This window comes from Miniopterus natalensis, chromosome 12, assembly GCF_054644295.1.
Source record: "Miniopterus natalensis isolate mMinNat1 chromosome 12, mMinNat1.hap1, whole genome shotgun sequence".
NCBI lineage: Eukaryota > Metazoa > Chordata > Mammalia > Chiroptera > Miniopteridae > Miniopterus > Miniopterus natalensis.
In genome coordinates this window covers 48,339,009-48,364,464 of record NC_142092.1, presented here as the reverse complement: position 1 = coordinate 48,364,464, position 25,456 = coordinate 48,339,009, and the positions used below count along the sequence as shown (strand labels likewise).

The window sequence follows — 25,456 nt, the reverse complement described above, 5'->3', positions numbered from 1 at the left end:
AAGACTGGTTAATGAGTACAGTGCATTGTAAAACCTTCAAAAGGAAAGGAGAATGTTTTGTGGACCATTTGGTTTTTTGTGTGTGGCAGTTTTAAAAATCAGTACTTTTTAATGGAAACAACTTGATCAAAAATCTGTTACAGAATTTTGAGACCCATTTTGGTCAACACTGTAACTTTCTGTTATACTGCTTAGGTAAAAGGCTTAAGAGTTGCGCATAATCTATTTCTGATGTTATATCTGCTGATACTTTAGAATTGAATAATTCTTTTAATGTTTTTTCTGAGAACTTTTTTTTTCTTTTCATTTTGTCTTTTTTTAAAAAAGTATATCTTTATTGATTTCAGAGAGAGGAAAGGAGAGGGGGAGAGAGAGATAGAAACATCAGTGATGAGAGAGTCATTGATCGAGCCCGCAACCCGGGCATGTGCCCTGACCAGGAATCAAACCCTGATCGCCTGGATCCTAGGTCGATGCTCAGCTGCTGAGCCATGCCCGGCCGGGCTCATTTTGTCTTAAGGGGAGGAATCATCTGTTTACATGGTGAATGCAATGGGAGGGGTGTCTGTTGGTGTAACGCTAAATAGGTTAGGACAGATAAATAAAGAGTAACTTTGTTTATGTGTAAGCTAGTTCATAAAGGTCAGATTCTGTTATATTAAAGTCCACGTGCTACATATAAAACTTAGTAGTTACATCAGTATTGAGTACATTTGTTGGTATGTCAAGTTTTAGTTTTCCAGTTTTACTGGAATGTGAATTCACATTTACAAATATGAGGTAGTTTAAAAAAAACAAAAATGAAGCTTAAATAGTATCGAGCATTGTTTTGCTACAGTTAATTGTATCTAGATTTCTAGGAAAAAGAAATGATACTGGAAGTTGGGAAAAAACCCCAAAACAATACCAATTAGCAATCACTCCCCATTATTCCACTACCCCTACCCCCAGCTCCTAGCAATCACTAATCTTTCTGTTTCTGTGGATTTGCCTATTCTGCACGTTTCATATAAATGGAATCACACAATATGTGGCTGTTTATGTCTGGCTTCTCTCACTTAGCATGATGATTTCAAGACTCATCTATGTTGTAGCATGAATCAGTACTCCTTTCCTTTTTTTTTTTTTAAATATATCTTTATTGATTTCAGAGAGAGGAAAGGAGAGGGAGAGAGAGAGATAGAAATATCAATGATGAGAGAGTCATTGATTGGCTGCAGCCCGCAACCCGGGCATGTGCCCTGACCGGGAATCGAACCCTGATCGCCTGGATCCTAGGTCGACGCTTAACCGCTGAGCCAGGCCCGGCCGGGCTCCATTTCTTTTTATGGGTGAATAATATTCCATTGCATGGATCTAACACATTTTCTCTTTTCACTAATTGATGGATATTTGTTTCTTTTCCAAAGTGTCTGTACCATTTTGCATTCCAGAAAATGTGCCAACACTTTTTGTAATTTAAATTATAGCCGTTGTAGTGAGAGTGAAATGGCATCTCTTTGTGGTTTTAATTTGCATTTCTTTAATGACTAATGATACTTATTATATTATATGTTTATTGGTCATTCCTAAATCTTCCATGGTCAGTTAAGAAAAGCCATTTAAGGATCTTTGATTATTCTTGCTACTTGCGCTTTAAAAAAACATTAAATCTCCCCATGCCTCCAATTATGTAGTTACATGTGTCCATTATGGAAATTTGGGGAAATATGTAGAAATAGACTATGTCATAAGCAAACTCACCATTTTTTAGTGATAATTACTCTTAACATAGCATCTTTTCCCTCAAATTTTCCTCTATATTCTCTGCATGGTTAAAATAAAACTAAATTGTTTTAATTATCTGTGACTCTGTATTTGGTTACCCTAAAACTCAGTGGTGCAAAGCATATCTTTCATGGTTCTGGCATTTCCTGTGTTCAGCTAGGCGGCTCTCTTGTGTGTGTAATTTTCTCATTCAGTTGCAGTCAGATGGTGGTTGAGGATGAATCATCTTGATACATGTTTGATGGTGGATGCTGGGACTTCCACTGTGGCTCTCGGCCTGTATGTAGCTTGGGCTTCTCACAGCATGGTGGCTTGATTCCAAGAGCAAGTGTCCCAAAAAGACCAGATAGATGCTGCATGACCTTTTATGACCTAGTTTCAGAAGTCACAAAGTATCACTTCCACCAGTCACAGGCCTGCCCAAATTCAAGAGGAGAGAACATTGATCCTACCACTGGGCAGAAATGTCAACATAATGTTGTAAGAAGAGAATGAAAGGCAGGAGAACTTACTATGGCCATTTTGGAAAATAAAATCTGCACACTATATCTACTTGAAACATCAGTTAAAATGGCTGCATAATGTTCCATCTTAAGGCTCCATGGTAATTTAACATGTCTTTAATTGTGAAGCTTTAGATCATTAAAAAAAAACACCACCCCACTCTTATGCATTTATTCAGCAAATATTTATTAAGTGCTTATTATGTGCCAGGCACTGTTGAGTCACCAGGATACAATGGTGAGAAGACTGACAAGGAAGATCCTTGTTTTCCTGGTGTTTATTTTTTGTGGAAGAGGCAGAAAATGAACTGTATGTGTAAACCAGTAAGTAATCAGATGCAAGTGCTATGCAAGTAATTGGGCAGTTGGCTTCTCTAGATTAGATGTTAGGAAGGCCTTTAGGCACTTAGGCTAAGATATGAATGATAAGAACGAACACATTTGAGGGAGAGGGAACAGCTGTGCAAAGGCCCTAATGCTAGAAAGATTATGCAAACAGAAAGAAGGCTGATACCCGCACGAGCAAGGTGGAGGAGAGTGGGCGTGGTATGAGAAGAGGCAGGCTCAGGCCAGATCATATGGATCTTGGTAAGCCTGGGAAAGAACTTTAGATTTTATCTTGCTGGTTATGGGAAGCATTTGGAGGGTTTTAAGCAAAGGAGTGACATGATCTGGCTTGTATTTTAAAAACACTCCTTTTGCTGCTGTGATAAGATTTTCTTTTATAGTTGTGGTAAAATATACCTAACATAAAATTTCTCACTTTAAGCTTTTTTTAAAAAAAAAAAAAGATTTTAGAGAGAGAGGAAGGCAGAGAGAGAGAAACATCAATGTGAGAGAAACATTGATCGGTTGCCTCCCTCACGTCCCCTGACTGGGGATTGAACCTGAAACCTTTTGGTGTATGCTCCAACCAGCTGAGCCAACCCGCTAGGGCGCCATCTTAACCATTTTTAAGTTTACAGCTCAGTAGTGTTAAGTACATTCACATTGTTGTGCAATAAATCTCCAGAACTCTTTTCATCTTGCAAAATGGAAGCTCCATATCCATTAGACAATAACTCTTCATTTTCCTCTCCTCCCAGCCACTGGCAACTACCATTCTACTTACTGTTTATATGGAGTTCAGTGCTCTATGTACCCCGCATAAGTGGAGCCATGCAATATTTGTCTCCTTGTGACTGGCTTATCCCGCTTAGCTTCATATTGTCAAGGTTCATCCACATTGTAGCATACATCAGAATTTCCTTTCTTTTTACAACTGAATAATTTCTGGTATATGTTTATAGTATATTTTATTTACTCATTCATTCATGAACTTGTTTTTTTTTTTCATGTTCTGGCTATCTTGAATAATGCTGCTAGGAACATGGGTATTCAGATATCTCTTTGAGACTCTTCTTTGTGGTATGTATCCAGAAATGGAATTGCTGGGATCATTTCTATTTTTAATGTTTTGAGGAACCACTATACTGTTTTCATAGCAGATGCACCATTTTACATTCCCACAAGTGCACAATGATTCCAGTTTTTCCACATGCTTGTCAACGCTTGTTGTTTTCTGTTTCCTTTTTTATTTTTTTTAAATAGTAGGTAGCCATCTTAGTAGGTGTCAGGTAATATATCATTGTGGTTTTGATTTGCATTTCCCATACTTTTTTTCCTGTTTGTATGTCTTCTTTGAAGAAATGTCTATTCAAGTCCTTTGACCTTTTTAAAATCAAATTTTATTATTTTTATTGTTGTTCAAATTGTAGGAGTTCTTTATATATTTTAGATAGTAAGCCCTTATCAGACATGACTTGTAAATATTTCCTCCCATTTCATAGATTGCCTTTTCACTCTGTTGATTGTGTCCTTTGCATAGAGTTTTTATTTTGAAGTAATCCAGTTTATCTATTTTTTTCTTTTGTTGCCTGTCCTTTTGGTGTTATATCCAAGAAATCGTTGCCAGATCCAATGTTATGAAGCTTTTCCCCTATATTTTGCCCTAAAAGTTCTATAGTTTTAGCTTTTATGCTTAGATTTTTCACTCATTTTTGTATTTCAACATAAGAAACATTCAAACCTGTAAAGAATTTTTGTGAGTTTATTTGAGCCAAACTGTCGACAATTGCTGGGAAGCAAAATCGCAACAGATTGAGAAAATGTTACAGAGAATGGCAGTTTTACAACTTATTTTATACATTATAATCAAAAGAAGAGACATAAGTGAGTTACATGAAATCCATTGGTGATAGATTAGGGAGTTGGGAGAAAGCAAAGGGGGGGGTGTGTGCTCTGGGATTGGATAAAAGGTAAAATGATAGACACATACTTCTTTTACATAGATGGGTACAGGATAGCTAACAGTCAACAATTACCTCAATAACAATGAGGGGATTTGTGATCTCTGCTCTGGTGCAGTACCTGTGCTTTGATGTTCCAAAGGTATGTTATCATAGATGCAAAAAGACAATAGACAGGCTTAATTAAGGTGAAAATTGACCTTTGTTAGGGAAGATTCTAGCCTAGGACATGACTACCCACCGTAAATTGCTTGTAGTTAAAAAGTTGTAATTTCAGACCATCCTTGTGGTTGTTTTAGGTCTCTGAGTTTGTAAGGCCATCATGCAGACCTTCTTTGAGCTTGTCAGGTTTAGTATGTGGCCCCTTTTCATCCACAGCATATAGAAAAAGGTAAGAGTCTTCTGTCTTTATTGTTTTGCATATGGATATCCAGTTTTCCCAGCACCAATGTTGAAAAGACTGTTTTTTCCCCCTTGAATGGTCTTGGCACCTTTGTCTGTATCATTTGATCATATATTCAAGGGTTTGCAGGCTCTCTACTGTGTTCCATTGGTGTATAATATATATCTTTATGCCAGTACTACAGTGTTTTGATTACTGCATATTTGTAATAAGCTTTGAATGATCTCTATCTTGAGCCTAGATTGCTGGAGTAGAATTGAATCAAAGGATATGAGTAGCACAAAGGATTCTTTCCCCAGAGTAGCTTCATCTTATTAGGTCCTTTTAACTGGTTTTGGTGGAAGGAGGGGAACTTTTAAGGGAGGAGAGTGAGCATAGCTCGCTCGCTTCAGGAAATTTTTAAATTTATTTGTTGTGTCCTTGTTCCTCCCTTACTACCCACTCTGTTTCTTTGCCCCATTTCTCCTTGAGAATTTACCTATTGATAAAAACACTAGAAATACCACTGCTGTGAAGTATTTACATATCATTAAAATTTTTAATGAGCTCTTGCCATGTGCTAAACCCCTTGCCAGAGTCAATGAGGCTTAGTCTATAGCTTCAAGGAGTTTACTGTCTAATGGGCAAATAAGTCAAGTAAATATGTATTTGCAAGATAGGAGGATTAATGATATTTTAGAACAGAGTAGAGGCCACTAACTCAGCAGTAGTGGTTGATGTTGGAATGAGGCTACAGTCATGAGACTTGGAAGTGGATATGATGGCAGCACAGCCCTGTTTCTGACAGTGGTAACAGTGGCAAACTGCCTCCTTAAAGAGGTTGCAGACTTCTAGCAGGAAGACCATTCTCTGCCCAGCGCCTTCTTGGACAGGGCAGGGCAGGGCCCAAAAGTGTGTAGCTTTTCTTTTCCTGGCATTTTTCCTTCATGTGCATGGTTCTTCGGCATCTGGACAAGGATTCTTTATCTGCAGCTCTTCAAGTCATGCCTTTCAACATGTTAAACCAGGAGATGCCCCTCCTTCCTTTTCTGTTTCTTCACTGTCAGCCAACGTTCTCCCAATATGAATGTCAGTAATATACAAAGGAGAAATGGGACCTGTCCCAGAGGAGCTTATTACAGTTTAATAGGGGGAAGTAGACACTTAATAAATACTGTAAGGTGTTGTGATACAAGTGTGTAGAGGGATAAGAAACCTATAGCCTGTGATCATCTCTTCTGTATAAAGCCCCTTCAGATAAGTATTATTTAGATATTCTTTGATGTCTAAATGAAAGATTGAGCACAAAACCAAACTTTATATTTACTCTTGAGCAGACTACTATTATGTAGATAAAATTTGTAGTTTTTGTTTATAATAAAGTGTACTTGAAAATGTATTTCCAGCAGTAGTACCCTTCAAATTGACAAGATTGCGAGATAGTTTTCTAGAAGCAGATTGTGAGTTTCCAAATGAGGAAAAGACAGAATATCTAACAAGAAATCCATAACTATTAAAGAAATTTAATTTCAAGTTGACTAACCAGCAAGTTCTACCAAACATTTAAAGAAAGCATAACACCAATTTTACAGAAACTCTCCCAGACAATAGAGAGACCACTCCCTGATTTCATTTTCTAAGGCTAGCATAATCTTTGTAACAAAACTTGACAAGGACATTACAAAAATGTAAAATAAAAGCTCGTCTCACTCAGGAACACAAATATAAAAATCCTAAACAAAATATTAGCAAACCAAATCCAATAATATGTAAAAGGGGCAATACAATAAGATGTGTTTTTTAAATTAGAAGGTAAAGTTGGTTTAACACCCCAACACCAATCAGTATAATTCACACATTAATAGAAAAATCATATAATTAGCTCATAGGTACAAAAAATTTTGATAAAATTAAACATCCATTTATGATAAACTTTAAACCAAGTAGAAAATAAAAGAGAACTCCCTTAATTTGCTAAAGAGATTACAGAAAAGCTACTGCAAACATACTTAAATGTGAGATGTTGAAAGTTTTCCTGTTTTGAAATAAGACAGAAATGTCTGCTCTCACTATCTATTTAGCACTGTACCAGAGGTCCTCACCAGCGCAGTAAATCAAAACCAAAAAAAGAAAAAGAAAAATGTGTTGGAAAGAAAGATAGTTGAATAATCATTATTTTCTGCCAATATGATTGTATGTATAGAAAATTCAGAAGAATTAAGATAAACTAGTAATAATTATGTATAAAGCCTAGAATAAACCTAAGAACAAAAATGTGCAAGATCTCTACAGAAAACTGTAAAGCATTATGGAAAAAAATTAGTGATTCAGACAATGTAAGGATGCATCTTGCTCATAGATACTCAATATTGTAAAGATATCAACACCTCTTATATCATCTCTGGATACATGGCAACCCAATCAAAATCTCAGCTGTTATCAACAGCTATTAGAATGGTATGACACCAGGGTAGACAACCCCAGTGACGAGACACATTTGAAAGAACTTCAGTATTTTCCTATTTGGTAAGCAGTGTATTGGTATACAGGTTTCCTCTGCTATCTTAAAGTAAAGCATTCCTATGAAACCTTTCGTAAGCCGAAATGGTGTAAAGTGAGGAAGTGATTACCTTAGGACACATCTTGCTAACAAATGCACAAAATAAATCGAGATAAAGCACAGATACTCAGATACAGTTCAGAGCAACGGCAGCTTGCTGCTGAGATGCTGAGTGTAGCTGCCCTGGAAGAAGCTTGATGGTGCCACTGTTGCTGCTCAGGTGCACACTGCTGTGCTCACAGCAGAAAAAACGCTGCACCTTGTTTTTGCTAAATCCTCTTCAGATTCCTTTTGGTTGGCAGAAACAGGCACTAACGTAGTTCTTTTGTGAAACTGGGGAGGTTCGGGCATGGCTCAGCGGTTGAGTGTCGGCCTAGGATCCAGGAGATTGAGGTTCGATTTCTGGTCAGGGCACATGCCCAGGTTGTGGGCTGGATCCCCAGTCGGGGGCGTGCAGGAGGCAGCCAATCAATGACGACTCTTTCATCATTGATGTTTCAACTCTCTCTCCCTCTCCCTTCCTCTCTCTGAAATCAATAAAGATATATATTTTTTTAAAGTGAAGGGGTAGCCCGGCCAGGCGTGGCTCACGGGTTGAGCGTCAACCTAGGATCCAAGCGATCGGGGTTCGATTCCCAATCAGGGCACATGCCCAGGTCGTGGGCTCAATCAGTGACTCTCTCATCATTGATGTTTCTGTCTCTCTCCCTCTCCTTTCCTCTCTCTGAACTGAATAAAGATATATTTAAATAAATAAATAAATAAATAAATAAATAAATAAATAAATAAATAAATAAATAAATAAATAAATAAATAAATAAATAAATAAATAATAAAAGTGAAGGGGTAGCCCAGCCAGGTGTGGCTCAGTGGTTGAGCATTGACCTAGGATCCGGGAGATTGGGGTTCGATTCCCAGTCAGGGCACTTGCCCTGGTTGCAGGCTGCAGCCGATCAATGACTCATCATTGATGTTGCTATCTCTCTCTCTCCCCCTCTCCCTTCCTCTCTCTGAAATCAATAAAGATATATATTTAAAAATAAATAAATAAAAAGTGAAGGGGTATAAACCAGGCTTTCAAAAAGTGGGGGATACTGTATTTTTATTTTAGAAGTGAGGGGACTTAAATGACTTGGGTACCTCAGGAAGAAGTTTTTAGTAGTCTTTCGCAGTTTTCACATCTGTTGTGAAAACCAGTTTTAAAGGGCAATCTTGGAGTCAGAATTCTCAAGAAGTTCTTTTTACAAGCAACTGTTCCTTCAAGTGCTGTGCTATCTCCTAGCCACATGTGCCTAAACTGATCCTGGTCATCTCATTAGTTGTACTAGTCTCATTTCAAGTGCTCAGTAGCCATATGTAGCTTGTGGCCATCTTTTGGATGGTGCAGATGTCTAACATTTCCATTATCGCAGAAAGTTTTATTGGACACCTCTCTAACAAGGATTCCCATTTTTTTGGTCAGACATGAAACAAAATTATAGGTGGACCGGAGTTGAGCAACTGTTCTGGTATAATTGGCCCACCTTAAAGCTTATCTTTCGGTGTTTATTAGCAGGGTACCAGATTTTTTTAAGAAAATCAATTTGAGAAAAAATTGCAGTACAAATTTCAAACTATCCAGCCTTGAGGAGAGGAAGGGAGCATGGTTTTACATCTAGGCAGACTTCTTGGGTTAAGCCCTAAGAGCCCAGATAGCTAAAATCTTAACCATTTGAAAAGGGTTCTCAAGGAATTTGCCTCACAAAGGGAGAATCAGATAAACTGAAGCGTTAGGAACCCTGGTGGACTGTAGTAGATTTTTGCTGCTGAGATTCAGCACTTGAGGAATCTGACTCTTATGATTGGACAACTCTCAAATGGTGATTTCTCTTCCCTTTCCCAGTATATGACCCCCCTTTCCCCTCTCATCGCATAGCCCATATCCAGGTATACAGGAAAAACTGTTTCAGGATGGTATGTGTAAGAAAGCTTGTGTAGCTGAGATTCTGGTGGAAGATCTGTAATGCCAGGTTAATTCACAGCAGTAGAGGAGGAGTTGTGAGAAATTCACATTAGAAATGTATTGCATTAGATGCATCTAAAGGTGTGGCTGAGATTTATGACTCTTTACCATGAAATGGAAAATAGAAATGTTAAAAATTTGGTGTAATCATCTCCAAATTGGCTGCTTTGTTAGACTGGCAGAGAGGGCTTTGAGGGAAGAATGAGCGATGTAACTGGGATATTTAATGGTGGTTGGGCCTGGGGGAGGGGTTGTGTTCATAGGGGTTGTTATCTCATTCTAGCTTTTCTTTGTCAAGGAATTGTAAAAGCCTTTAATGTTACTGCTGGAATTTTGACTCAGCAGTTGCTAAGCACCTTCAGTTTTGTTTCAAGCTGTAGGTTTGGACCTTGAGATGGTTACTGAGTTAAAACAGTGTTCCAGTGCTGAGCCTGATCTGGGAGACAAATGTATACAGATAATTACCATATTCATACATAGAGGTTCAGAGGGTCCTGGAACATCATTTTTGTCTGATTTTCTAATTTTCTACTAGAAGCAGCCTGAGGCCTAAACCGGGAAGGAGACTGGTTTAAGTAACGCCAAAAGAACTACAATTCGTTTTCTGTTTTCTCCCCCTGATAGGACCACTGTAAAATACCCTCATTGAAGACATCTAGTTCCTGTCTGCTTAAAGCCCACTTCTTCCATAATGGCCCCTTCACTGCCGTCCTTTCCTCTGATACCACTTAACTATCTTTTCCTTGTATTTATTGTGCTTTTTATGGAAGGTCTTACTTCCTCTTTTATTTTTTAAAAATTTATCTTTATTGTTGAAAGTATTACAGATGTTCCCCTTTTCCCCCACATTGACTCCTCCTCCCCACTTCCTGCCCCCGCCCCAGGCCTTTACCCTACTATTAGACGTCTGTGTCCATGCGTTATGCTTCCTCTTTTAGATCTTGAACATGATCAGGTCACCAGGCCAGCTTCGATCTTCGTACCTATCTCATTTCCCATTCTCAGCAAGGTCTGAATAACTGTCACTTTTTAATTAAGCCTTACAGCCAGACAAGTTGGGTTCCAACCTGCTTGCTCCATTGTGAGACACCTTACCTCTACATCAATAAAAATTCCTCAGGCCACATGAATATATATTGTGAATTTGAGTGAGGTCGGTTACTGTTGACTGCTGAGTTTTGGAGGTGGGAGGCACAGACGGGCAGCAACAATTTAGGTAAAGTGTACGAATTGGGAGGCGCAGCCCGCCCACTGTCCCGCATCCGAGTGAGGGAGGCGGGACGGGGCGGGGCTGCGCAGGGGAGGGGCTGCGCAGGGGCGTGGTGCGCGGTCTGTTGCCGGAACTAGCCCGAGTTGCGCCAGGACTCTAGCAGCCCCGCCCCGCCCCCTCCCCCGCTCGGGGTGGAAACAAAGGGGGATCCGTGCTGAGCTGAGCGGAGGGAGAAAGAGGCGGAGCGTCCGTCGGTCTCACGCCCTGGGCCCGCTAGGTTTGTTCCCAAGAGGGGGCGGGGCAAGAGCGATCCAGAATCCAGAAGTGGGAGGGCTGTCGCCTGCGCGCGCAGCCGAGCGTAGTGCGAGCGTAGTGCGCCGGCGCTCGTGGAGCCTGGTGCTCGAGCAGGGTGGCGGGGTGCAGCGGGAGGGGCAGCTGCCCGGGTGGCTAGGGCGCGGGGGCGGAGAGCATGGAGCCCCCGAGGCGCTAGCTCGCTGTCAGCTCCGGGCTTGCAGCCATAGTTTCCTGGCGCAGCCCATGTGATGGTACCGGGAGGAAAGAAGCATCCTGACAGCGCCTTGGTTGAAGCCTGGGTTCCGGGGGTGAGGAGGCCTGGGGACGAGAGATCTGGCGAGCTGGTCACTGGCTGGGCGAGTGGTCACAATAGGAGACGGCAAGCCAGCTGGGAGCCGCGGGAGCAACCCCGCAGGGCGGAGCCTTCCCTCGCAGGTACTGGGAGCCGCGGCCGGCCGTTGGTTCCCGCGCGAGAGGGCTGGACGGCGGACCTGCAGGCCGTTGGGACCTGCAGGGGCCGCGCGGCCGAGCGGAGGTGTGGTTGTCCGGTGTTCGGAGGGGCGCGGCCGGGCCGGCGCTCTTTGTTTCCCAGGCGGCGGTGAGGAGGGCACAGCCAGCGGGAGCTCCGGCCAGCTGCCCCTGGCAGATGGCCTTGCTCTCTGGCTACCTCCCTTTTTGCCAAGGCGCAGGTGAAATGATGTCACCCAGGAGAACGCGGAACCAGTCGGAAGGGACCTCTTTCGCGTCCTTCTGCCGCGGCGGGTTTCTGGACAGGCTGTGTTTTGTTCTCAGGGGATGAAAGTTCTTCCTTTCAGGGCTGAAGAATGAGAGAGGTTGGTTTTGAACCAGGGCTTTTTCAAATTATTGAGGGCTAAAAAATAAAGTTTACATTTTCGTGTGTAGGACTTTAAAGGGACCTCGCTTTTTCTTTGTGCTGCAAAAATGATGTATACTGTTATTCAGTAAAAGTTGAGTATGCTAATTCTTCCATCATAAATAGAAACATGAATACATTGTATAAATTGCATTTTTTTCCTTAATGAGGCGCAATTAATGTACGAAAATTTAAGTAGATGCCGTTTTAGATCCTATTTGGCCTTGATTGCAGTATGGTTAACATATTTACCGCAAAATTCCTTTAAATAGCAAGCAGCCCTGGTAACTAGGCATAAATTTTTTAAAAATCCATTCACACAATTTTTATGGAAATCAGAACAGTAAGGATCTAGGGACAGTTGGAATCAAGGCAAAATTGTTCCTGTTTTTGGAGAACACGGTTCTAACAGAAATTGGACTTCTACAGAAGTAACAATACGAGAACAAAATACAGGTTTCAGATCATTGTGAAGCTGGGACGTACCTGCAATCAAAAGATGAAATTAATATCTGGATTTTCAAGTGGGAATTGTATCACTTCATGTAGCCCTTCAGTTTTTGCTGGCTTATAAATTTACTCTCATAGTACCTTTCACTTTTTGAAAACCTATTAAACCTTAAATCTATTTATTATAGGGCTTCAATTTTAAGTTGATTTCTATCATTTTCTGTAATGCTTATTTCTAAGAGAATTTGTGGTCTTTTAGAAGCTATAGTTGAATCATTTTTGCCACAGACTAGCCATGTGGGCCTCAGGTCTTCATCTGTAAAATATGAGAGTTGAATTTAAGTGATTTTCGTGGTTTATCCACCTTTGATAGCTTCTGTAGTTCTAGAAGGTAGTTTGTGATTCTGTATTTGTTGAAGTTTATATATCCATCTGTTTTTATAACTAAATTAGGTTGGCAAGTGTTAATCTTAGTAGATATTGGTAATTTACTAGGGCAGCCTGGTTTTTGAAAAAGAGTGGACAGAGGATGTTAGATAAAACTGAGTCTGTTAGCATCATAATGTAGAGTGTAGTTCTATTGTCTCTCTGCCAACAGCTTTGGATCAGGCTTTTAGTTACATTTTATTTGTGCTCATTTTTTACTTTTTTCCCAAGGCCATGGGTGGGAAGCATGGGTAAAAATCCTTAGGTAAAAATCTCCAAAATGATTGATCAGCATGGAAAGATTATTGATCGAGATTATCTTTGTCTTCTATTAACAGTCTACTCCATCTATTTCTCTCTGTGCTGCCCCAGTTTTGTTTAGGCCACCACCATTTTGTAATTCATTTTGCTGGAAAGGTAGTTCTTGATTAATCCTGTGATTATTCTGGAGTGTCTTGGTCTACTTACTGGTTTTTTGGTTATTTTACTATTAATCGCCTCTGTTCATTTTCACTTCTGTCTATTTTGGTTAACTCAAGGCTTGATTTATTTGAGAGTTTATAGATTGTAAACACACATTTGAACCCAATAGTTCTAGTTTGTTCAGCAGATGTTAAATTCCTAATGTGACATTGCCTATCTGGACGAGATCAAGCAAATATACAATAAATTAATGAGAAATTTGAGCAAATAGATGAAGAAGGTCCACGCATACAGTCTCCCCCCACCTCCATATGTCTTTTTATGTTCCTTTTTAAAGGATTTAAACACTTAACATTTCCCCCTCTATTTGAATACCTTACCTCTAACCCCCTCTGTTAGGGGGCCTTAATCTTCATTTTTAGTTCCTGTTGAATTGCCTCACTAGACTGAATCTTTTTGAGGGCAAGGTCTATTTCTTTTTCCTCATTGTATTGACAGCATCTAGCACATGGTAGATGCACAATAAATATTTGAATTAATTATGACTTATTTAATAAGAATCATCAGCTCAGTCTCATTTCATCTTTTTAAATACACAAGTTTTTCATTGATTTGGACTGGTCATGGTCCGAATGTCTTCCAGATCCATGTAATTCTTAAAGCTAAATTTGAAGAGATACTTTAGAATCAATTAAGAGGTTACCAGTGTAAGTAAAATGATTTTAGATATACTTCCTTGAGGGGAGAATAATCATTGTGCAGGCAAATCTGGATTGTGGAAGCAAAAGAAACAATTTATTAAAAGAATGTGTAACTCTTATTTTTCCTAATATTTGTGTTCACCTTCTCAGTACATGTAATGTGCCTACCTTCTCCCCTCCTTCCCATTAATTTATGAGATTGTGAGGTGGGGGAAGGGTAGAGTGGAGCCTTTTGGCTACTTTCACCAATCCTGGCTCTGCTCTGCTTCCAGAAAGACATGGACCCTTAACTTAAGAATGGGAGTAGGCCTGGCCGTGCATGGCTCAGTGGTTGAGCATCGACTGAGGGTCTTAGGTGATTGGGGTTCAATTCCCGGTCAGGGCGCATGACCAGGTTGACACTTGATCCCCAGCAGGGGGTGTGTGCAGGAGGCAGTCGATCAATGACTCTAATCATTGATGTTTTTATCTCTCTCTCTCTTTCTCCCCCTCCCTTCCTCCCTCTGAAATCAATAAAAACATTTTTTTTTTAAAAAGGGAATAGTTTGTTTTTAAAAAGAATTGCCCCACTGCGATACAGTGATGACACCCCCTTTTCCCGCCATAGGTAGTACCAGTCCTTGAATGATTTAAGGACTGCATAGTAGTCCACCAAGCATGGATACCATAATCTTAGCAAATAACTTACTTGTTAAGCATTTGGGTTACTTCTAGTTCCCTTTTAAATTGTTGCTGTAAATGTGCTGTGATGAATATATGTTACATACGGTTTTTCCCATGTTTTGGAGTATAACTTGAGAATTTATCAGAGGAAAGATTACGGATTCAAACTTTTGAATTAATAAAACCTACCTGATTACTTTCCACCCTGGAAGCAGTGAGACTATTTGGATAATTTGAATTTGACCTCTTCATTTTTAGATGCCCAAACTTAGGTACAGGAGTAAAGGACTAGGGGTCAGCACTAAGCGCCTGACTCCTTACCTTGTTTTGTTTTCCCCTTCTTCTGTTAGGCTGTAGTTTGAGTGCTGCTGACCAGTTGATATTATAGCAAGTAACAATGAACATTTTTTTCCTTTTTCTGGAGAGTAATGTGACTATTTTGGAGAAAGCCGTTTGGGCCTTTGAGCAATTTATTGTGTAGAAAGCACATTACTTAATACACCTACGTATCCTGTGCCTCACCTTTATGAGAAAAATGTAAATGAATGAAGAAGGAAGCTGTAGTCAAACTATTTTGGAGGAAGCAAGTTCTGGCACAATATCTGGACCTAAGTCCTATGTTATTTTTAGCACAATAACTGATAATAATTCCTGCACTCTCGAAGACAAAGGTTAAATTCTTGGTTATATTATGGTTACCAAGACAGGGAAAGGCCACATTAAACAAAAGATGTCTTAAAATAGTAATGCGTTGGTACTTAAAAGTGTTAAATAGTTTTAAATAACTTTAGTGTTGTGAAACATTGCTTTTCTCAGTTATGCTGGGTGGATTAGTTATACAGTTATATGTAAATAAACATTAAAAATGAGAAGTGTGTGAGTTGCAGGTTTAATCCCATCTCAGGGATGTTCTCTTGGCATGAATTTTTAAATATGTGAGTTGCAGGTTTAATCCCATCTCAGGGATGTTCTCTTGGCATGAATTTTTAAATATAAGTTGCATTCTGAGAGAAGGCTGAAGTTACTATGTCTTTGTAATGTTCAACACTTGCCTTGTTAGAGAAAAATAGAATTGTATCAATTTTCAGATATAGTATAACCTCAGTAATTTTTACTGAGGGAGAATTAGGGCAGTAGTGGAAATTTATGTCAAACAGTTTAGAAGGAAACAAATATATTTAAAAATACTTGATATAGCTTTAAATAGGCCTTGCGGAATAATTGTTAGTTACTAAGCCAACTGCATTATAAAGAAGAATGTTACTTTTAAAATTCTTAAACTACAAGGTGGTTTAGTGGGGCTCAGTATGAACCTTAGAGGCGATATAGACTTGCCTTTAAATTATGGTTCTTAGTATTTATGAGATGTGTGGCTTTAAGAAAGTCACTTAACCCTGACTTGCACTGTGTAAAGATCAGAGCCCAGTTCATTTCCTGGCATGAAGTTAGCTATTACAAGATTGAGATTTTTAAAACTGCTGTATTGCTTAAAGATGTCTTAATTTATATCTTTCATAAATTAATATAGCTAAAATTCTGGAGAAGAAAGTTTCCTTTGCATGTGGTACAGTAATTTTTATTTTTAATATGTGTGTGTGTGTATGTTTAGTTAGTTTCCTATTGTGTAATAAATTACCACAAATTTAGTAGCTTAAAACACAAATCTGTTGTCTTACACTTTTCATGGGTCAGGAGTCCTGGTATGGGTTAGCTGTGGGGCTCTCTGTTTAAGGTCTTACCTTATCGGAGCTGTGATTTCATCAGAGACTTGATGTTCTTTTCTCTGCTCACTTGTTCTTGGTTTAATATGGTTCTTGTGATTTTTCTTGCTAGCTGCCTGGTGACCACTCTCAGCTCTTAGAGTGCTGTCAGGTCTCTTCCACATGGCCCCCTTAGTGTGCCTTCTCACACATAGCAGCTTAGTCTGCGGGTTTGACAGCAGGATCTCTTCAGGAAGGGCTCTGTTCCTCTTTTGAGGGCTTTCTTTGATTAAGTCAGGCCTACCCAGGATAATCTCCCCTTTGTGATTGACTAACTTAAACCAACCGACTTAGAATTATGATTACATCTGAAAATCCCTTCACCTCTGTGGAGGACTTTGTCTAATTTAGGTCATGTGATTTAACCTACTCACGGGAATAAAATTCGCCCGTATTTACAGTCCTGCCGATACACCAGGGAGGGATGGGTTATACAGATGCGCACCAGAGGTGGGAGTCTTGGAGGCCATCTTAGGTTCTCTAACGCCCCCACACGCAGTGATTGTGTATGATTTTATCTTATCCAGTGGCGGCATCTGGTTTTGATCAAACCCATGTATCATTTTTGTCTCAGATCTGTATTAACTATAGGAATTGAATATAGCTTTTCTCCCTTCTGTTGTTTTCTCCCTTTTTATAGACAAATGGAGCTTCTGACTAAAGGATTTTGTGAGTAGGAGAGGAATATGCTTCAGAATTATTAACTGTGGCCATGGCAGCCAGGGGTTGCTAGTTTCTTACGTTTTCAAAGGAAAAAGAATGAAGGAGAGCAAACCTGATCCTCTGATTCTGTTTTCCCAGCCAGCTACTTGCAGGAGCAGTTTGTAAGAGTGCTATTCATACAGACTGCTTTAGGTGTGATAGTTGAAGGCAGATGGCCTTATTAAAATAACTCTTCAGAGGTACTTCCTGTGCAAATTAAAAGCTTAAGAAGATTGCAAAAAGAATGTGAAACCATCATAGAGGAACAGACTGTTTTGAGAGGAAAGAATTGCCAAAATGGTAAAAAGAATGCCTTAGACTGAGGAGTCAGGAGTGCTGAAACACTTTTTCCTATGAAATTTTTTCTTACTCTTACCCTCAAATAAACCCAGGACTTTTACCTGTATTCTAATTTTTCCTGTATTATGGCATTTAAAACATTGTCTTATAGTTGGCTACTTGCATCTTTTTTTCAAAAACACACACAAAACTAGAGTAAGCTTTTTGAAGGTGGGATTCATGTTTTATCTTCCTAACTTAACTCTTTACTTATAGGAGACAGTCAGTAAATAGTCCTTGATTCAGCAATTCGTACTTCATCATAGTGGTAAACAATATTATAACATTCGTGTTTGTAGTGCAGAGATAAGCTTTAAATTCATGTTCAGAACATTTGGTGTAGCAGTACTAATGAATTCAAAAGTTACTGCCCTCAAGTGTTTTTCGTTTACTCCTAGGAAGATCTTTGGAAGTTTGCTCTTACCAACAGGCATGGCTATCTGTTTACCAGGCTCATAGCAAACCAGAAACAAAAATTTATAAAGGAGCTAAGGAAGTTTATTATAGCAGGATTACTAATATATAGCATGCCACTTCATGATCTCTGTTTGCCTTACTCTCTGGCTACTTCCTTTCTGACCAGCCTTACTGAACATTTTGCAGTTTCCTGACTGGACTGCTATCTCTTGCCACTTATCCCTCCATAGCACCCAGTACCTACCATTATCATAGAAAGATGATACTCTCTATATTGTAGAATGATTTGCTTTTATTTATTTCTTTTTTATAGCACACACTTCTTGAAGGTAGGAAACCATGCCTATCTTTTTGGTTTATTGCCTGTCACAGAATAGACACTTATGTAGGGGAGTGAATGAGGCAATGAGGCCCTAAAAACAAGACAGCCTTAAAGCACATGGTCTTCAGTGTAGGGGCAGGCAGGTCCACAAAGCCTCACCCCCGAGGGGGCAGTTCACTCCACAGCACTGTGGAACAGGTGATGCTTGTGACGTCTGTGATTTAAAATGCTACAGATTAAGTATATTTACATATGAGTTTAAGGGGATTAACCTGCAATCAAGTCATGCATTTAAAACATTCCAGTCATTTACTTGAGGGCTTATGATCTGGCCTTTTATTCCTTTGGAAAGTTGCTAAATTTGTGCTGAATAGAGGTGAGATTACCATGGTCTTGTTTTTTATGCCTATGATCGCTATAGAAGTTTTGCCACAAATGTTCTGTACTTATTCATCATCTTTTGTACAATCATTTGGAAGTTTAAAAGTAAAATGAGAAAATATATTTATCTTAGTTCAGGTGGACACTTATCTTTCAGTATGTAAGAGATACAATTTTTACCTCAGGTTTTCTTAGCATAAAGTCTTGTCTGTATCCTTTAGGATTTCAGAATTAATACCAACAAATATCAATAGAAATTATTTGGGAAAAATAGGAAGGAGTCTGTGTTCTTGAACAGTGCTGTTTTGCCTTAAATGTTTTTCTAAGAGAGATCTATTGCCAGAGGCAACCGTTGCTGTTCTTAGCATTTGTTTTGATGTTTAAGATTAATTTTTTATTTATTTCCAGTCTCTGCTAAATCAAATACCTAGGAAATCGAGACTGTCCTTCATAGGCATGATTCTCCACATTGGTGCAGATAGCCATGAACTATCCTTTTCTTCTCCCTCTTTTTCCCAGATATCTCCCGGGGCCAATTCAGCACCTCTACCTGGCCATCCTAACAAGGTGATTTGTGAAAGGGTGAGACTTCAGAGCCTGTTCCCTCTCCTCCCAAGTGATCAGAACGCTACCGTTCAAGAGGATGCTCACTTCAAAGCTTTCTTCCAGGTTCTTATATATTTACCCTTTCCCTACACAGGGCTGAAAATCACAGATAATATTCTAGGTTGTTTCTAGGAAGGCTTGAAACAAAATTCTCAGTATCTTCCTTCTTCTTATTTTCTGTTCTGTGTGCAATGAATATTCTTCTTAGAGGACTTCTTAATATAAAATTTTCAGCCTGCTTTTCTGAAGAATGTTTGTCTTCTCTTGAGCTGTTGTTAATTTTTTGACCATTTAATATTCTTGTTTTTTGATCTTTTGGTCTTAATCACTTGTCCTAGTAGGCCAAGTTCTGTAGGCAAGTAGAAAATATTACAGAATATGTGAAATTGTGTAGCAAAGGAAAAATGGAAGCATATAACATATTTTTTAAAGCTGTCACTACTTATTTGCTTAGTGCTTAGTTATATAGTAATGCATATTTCAGAGAAGAAACATGGTTAGTTGCCTTCAATGACTTTTGATATCTCTGGATAAAATGTGATTTAAAATTTTGTTACATATTAAATGAAAATGAGGTGTGAATGGATTGAAATCATCATTATGTTATTAAAAAGATTATTAAAATATGCTCATATAAATTGTTAACTACTAAACTTTTAATCCATGAATCCATAGGTACCACAAAGGAAACTCAGTTACAGAATTGATTCTTGGATGCTAGGGTTTTGCCCATGTTATATATTTGTACATGTGTATATAAATCTGAGGTAATGAGAGTTGCTAATCAAGGCTAGAAGTTTTAGATAGAGCCAGCTCATTTTCTGTTTGTGTGGGAGTGGCAGGTTGCAGCTTGGGACTAGTTTTGAAAGAGGAATGCTTGTGACACATTAAACTGGAGATGTCCAGTTTCTGAAGCTAGCTGTGTAGGTGATTCAGGATTCTTCCATCTGGATAATATTCCTTTTTGGAATTTGTGCTAGGTTCTCTGCTTTGCATATATTATCTTATTTTGTTTTTAATAATAAAACTAGTAAACTAATCATGGGTGGTTTTCTAGATGAAGAAATAGGCTTGGTCGGCCCATGGACTAAAGGGTCCCAGGTTTGATTCCAGCCAAGGGCACGTACCTCAGTTGTTAGCTTAATCCCTGGCCCTGGTCAGGGCATGTATGGGAGGCAACCAGTCGATGTGTCTGTCTCACATTGATGTTTTCTGTCTCTGTCCCTTCCACTCTCTCTGAAAAGCAATGGGAAAAATATCCTCAGGTGAGTATTAAAAAAAAGGAAATAAGTTTGGAAAAGCACACCAAGGTGCCCAGTTACATACCTAACTATTGGCAGAGCAGAGACTCAGATCCAGCTTTTGCTATTTCTTATCTACTATATTTGCCTACTTACTGCCCTTTCGATAATAGTATTTCTTTAAACACGATGCAGTACATGTTAATATGTTTATTGATTTTTGGGGAGAGGGATAGAGAGATTGAAACGTCAGTGAGAGAGAAACATCAGTGATCAGCTGCCTCCTGCATGCTTCCTACTGGGGATTCAGCCAGCAACCTGGGCATGTGCTCTGACCCGGAATTGAACCAGTGACCTCTCGGTGCATGGGTTGATGCTCAGCCACTGAGCCACACCTGCCAGGCTGAATGCCATTTTTGATGTAGCATTAGCCTGTAATACCTTGATATTTAGTAGGGGACCAATAAGGAAAAATTGACTTAGTACCATAACTACCGCCACCAGTAAACAAGTTATTTGACATTTTCTGTGTTTTTTATACTTTGAGACTTCAGGCTTTAACTCAACATTAACTTTAAACTCAGAGAACTGCCAGATGCAATAGATTTAAACCCATGTTTTGAAAATGAAACAGGATATAGAGCTGATTCTATTTGGGTGTTGCGAAGATATTGTTATTTATAGTTCTAATTTAACTTACATCTTACTTTTCTCTAACTTTAGAATAAGGCCCTCAGTGTACTTTGCCCCCAAAGGAGACTGGAGATTTTCTTTACCCATTTACTGCCCTCCCACTGTTCTGCATGAAACAAAATAGTAGATCCTTCTCACATCCCCTTTGAGATACTGTCAGATACCTTCAACTGATTGATACCAAAATTAGGTGTGATTTCTTAGTTCTGATTATGCTTCTCATCCTTGTAAAATGTAGTTGCCACATTAAAAAGAGAACCTACCCAGCTGTGTCCTAGCCTCAGAAAGTTACTTCCTTAATATACTCATGTTTTCTTACTCTTGGCTTTTTCCCCAAGTTCCTTCCCTCCCAACTCTTTCTACTTTTTCTTCTCTTTAGAATACTTCATTTTAAACAGACTCACCTACCTCTTCCTTTTTTTTTTTTTCTTAAAGCACCTCTCTACTTCCTTATCTTAGCTGAAACTAGTATCTTTTCTGAGGACATCATTTTCCCTGCAGCCTTCTCTAGGGGAAAAGAAATTAGTGATTTTTCCCATTCCAAGCATGGGTTTAGGTATGTGGCTGGTAAGTGGGAGGGCCACAGAGGAGAAGGACAGTGTTGATAGTCTCCTGGATCCATGTTTCCGACCCCAGTTTTTGAAAAAAAAGCTTATCTTGTTTTTGATTTCTCTTTGTCATTCATCTTCACTGTTTATGAATTTTTTGTCATTTTCCTTGTTTATTAAAGACTTTTGTAATTAGCTTCTTTTTTTACTTGCTTGCTTTATATTGTATTATTCCTAGTCAATATCTTTCCAATTTTGCATGCTTTTTTAATTTTTAAAATTATGAAGTATTTCATATATATGCAAGCTATAAAATATAAGGCAACACGTGTAATTTAAAAAGCAACAACATCCAGCTTAGAATTCAACTGTTACAATGAAGTTCCCATGTGACCTTCCATATTACATCCACCTGCTGTCCCATACCTGTGCCTTGGGTAAACCTCTGCTGAATTTGTGTTTAATATCCCTTTGCTTTTCCATATGGCTTTCCCACATGCAGTATCCCTCAGTACTATATACTATTTAGTTTCTGAATTTAATATCAATGGTATCATACTTTGTGTATTTTTGTTATTTTGAGATTCATCTATATTGATGCATGTGGCTGTGTTAATCTGTTTCCTTCTTTTAGTATTCCATTTGTTATATGGCTATACTGTAGTTTATCCCCTCTCTTTTTGAGGGACATTTGAGTAGTTTCCAATTTTTCACTATTATTAAAAGTAATGCTGCCATGAATATCCTCGTATGTTTCCTGATGTACATTTAGTTAGTATTTTAATATTTCTCTAAAAGTGATAGCTTTGTATTTATTGCTCAGGGTTTTCTTACAAAAGTGGCACATTTCCATCTCTATAAAAAATAAGCTGTATTTAAAATTAGAATTGAAATGCCTCCTATAATTTTTTAAAAAAATTTAATTTGAGATATAATTGATATACAGTCAGATTCACCCTTTTAGTGTAGAGGTCTGTGAGTTATAACAGATGCATACAGATTGTGGAACCACCACAATCAAGATGTAGAACAGTTTCATCACCCCAAAAAATTCCTTTTTGCTTCTTTGCTATCAGTCCCTTACAGTTTTAAAAATTGGCAGTTTCTGTATTATCATCCAATTTAGCAATTGTGTATTTGAACCCCAAACTTGGTGTGAAGAGCTAACCCATGGTTTAAATTCGTAGAGGAGTAATACCTATTCCAGTGACCAATCCAGACCACATAGACATCTCTGTCCTTATTGACTCCATACCAGTGGGCTGACTTTTTCTGGTCTTCTCTTTTATTGAAAGCACACTACATTGGAAATTCTGGTGTGCAGGGGTCTCAGTGATAGACCTTGTCTTTTGTCCTCCCTGGGAACATCCAAAACAAAGCTGGTTGTCAGTTATCCTCTTTCTCTCTGGTCTTTGGTAACTTCCTCTTTGTTTCTGAGTTCAGTGATGCATTTAAAAAGTATTTTTGTGCCATTATTTCTAGATATTTATACTTGGATTTTCACATTTAGTCCATGATTTTGTCACAAAAAAGACTTTATATCATATCAAAGTTTACAATCTTATATTCTTTTTCTTTTTTTAAAAATTTTATTTATTGATTGTTCTTTAGAGAGAGGGGAGGGGAGAGAGACAGATAGATATCCATTTGTTTCACTTATTTATGCATTCATTGGTTGATTCTTGTATATGCCCTGACTGGGCATTGAACCCACAACCTTGGTGTGTTGGGATGATTCTCTAACCAACTCAGCTACCCAGCTAGGGCTGTTCTGTTCTGTAACTATAACAGTGATCTTTCATGCCTTGACCTCGGTTAATTATAATAATTGAAAACCATTAAATATCCTTCATAGTATTAGGTATATCTATATAGTCATTGCAGGACCAAGTAGCATGTTGGCCCATGAGAAGGAGATGTAGTCTTCACACTATTCAACTCAAAGAATGCTTTAGGTGACAGAATAATATGGATTTGTTTTTCCTAGACTCTCTGATTACCTTTTCCATTTCTTATCACAAAAGAGCCATGTGCTTACATTTTATTAAGAACTTCCAAGTTCTCAATCATACTGTTTTTGCATCCACATTATTTAGGGTATTTTTCTTAGAGTCCTCTGACTCCTTGTTCTAATTTGTAATGATTACTTTTTGTACCTGCCATGATCCTTTTCACTACTACTGTTTATTGGATATCCTGTATTTGTATATATTTCCTCAAATGAAATAGAGAAAGAACTTGCTCACACGCATTATAAAATCAATCTAGTAAATTTCTCTAAACAAATATGTGAGAAGCAACTTTTTTTAAATCCTCAGCCGAGGACATGTTTTTCATTGATTCTACAGAGAGAGGAAGGGAGAGAGAGAAACATCACTGTGAGAGAAACAGTGATCTGTTCAGCCTTTCTTAAGAACCTTGACCAGGGATTGGACGCGCAACCTGGGTATGTGCCCTGACTGGGAATCGAACTTGCGACCTTCGGTGCTCCAACCAACTGAGCCACACCAACCAGGGCTTGAGAAGCAGCTTTGAGTCTGGCAAGATCTTTGTTTTTGCCCTCACACTAGATTAAAATAGCTTGGTTAGTGTGTAAAATTCTAGGTTCAATATTATTTTCCCTCAGAGCACTTTTAACTTTTGTTTTCTGTGGAAAGTCTAATGCTAAACTAATTTTTGTTTCTTGGTAGTTTACTTCCTTTTTCCTTTGTTGGAAACTGATGATTTTTAGTCAAGTGTTGCTCATTCTGCCGTTTTTTGTTTGTTTGTTTGAATCAAAATATCTAAATTTCAATGGTTATTTTTCATTTTTTAAGTTTTAGGATTATCAGAACATAACTGATTTTCTTACTAAAAGCAAGGGGTAAGAACAAGCATTCTTTTAATAACACTGTTAAATCTAGGGAGAAAAGGTTAGTGTGCTGCAGAGTTACAGAAGAGTATATGGTTCTAAAAACTATTTTGTTTTAATTACAATGACATATTTGAAATATTCTTAAATATAGAAGGAAAATGATTTGGTCTTTGGAATATCTCTGTTAAAATCATTCGAGATGATCAGAAATAACCATTTAGCAGTTTGCTGCTTTTCTATCAGTTTAGTCAGTTCTGTTTTATGTTATCTCTTAAATCTGACGTTGTAGTATGTAGCACCATATACTCTTCAGCTAATATTTTAACATGATTTTTGTGCTACCAGCACGTACCAATTATTTTACGATCAAAAGTGCTGTATTACCCAAATAATTAGAACTCACCAGGAGTAGATTGGATTTAGGAGGGGTTCTCTTAGGAAAATATAACCCTCATCAGACTCTGAGTTAACTTGTAATTTTGACAGTTTTGGTGAGGCTCAATTAGGAAATTGAGTTGTATGGGGACTCCTGGAGAGTTAATTCAGTTAAGTAATTCATACCAATTTTATAGCTAGTAAGCAATGCTGTGACCCTTGAAAACTTGAGACTATGTGCTAGCACGTAGCATACAGAAGTTTTAAATGACTCATTCTCATGATCTACCCGAAACTCCGTGTATTTCCCAAAATGCTGTGACATACTGGTTAAGAAATGATAATCTAGATCAGTGATTTTTCAACCTTTTCATCTCATAACACTCAGATCCTAATTACTAAAATTCCATAGCACACCAAAAAAAATTTTTTTTTCTGATGTAACAAAAAAAGGTATAATTTTGATTCATTCACACGGGACCGCTATTGTTGTGTCAGCTTTTGTCATTTTTTAAGTTTGATAATCTAAAGGAAAAGAGGTCAGTGCTCCTAACTAAATAGTCAGGTAGTGCGTGTTTTAAAAATTATTGTGGCACACCAGTTGAAAATCACTGATCTAGATCTGTTGACTATTTTTTTGTCTTTATCTCTTTTATATAAATCTTACTTTATCCA

General features: G+C 38.4%; 1 protein-coding gene across 3 annotated transcripts in view; it reads left to right on the top strand.

Moving 5' to 3' along the window:
* The window catches only part of RNF38 (ring finger protein 38), a 62,748-nt gene that overhangs the window by 5,675 nt on the left and 31,617 nt on the right, over nt 1–25,456 (top strand). Inside the window, exon 2 of one of the 3 annotated variants that reach the window (XM_016222849.2) lies at nt 18,984–19,133. Coding sequence is in view for 2 of the 3 variants with exons in the window: in XM_016222848.2 (XP_016078334.2) it covers nt 18,921–19,133 (213 nt within the window). In the remaining variant the exon portion in view is untranslated. Of the gene's footprint in view, nt 1–18,716; nt 19,134–25,456 lie in introns of those variants that run through there. The other 2 variants (XM_016222848.2, XM_016222847.2) reach the window with 2 other exon arrangements.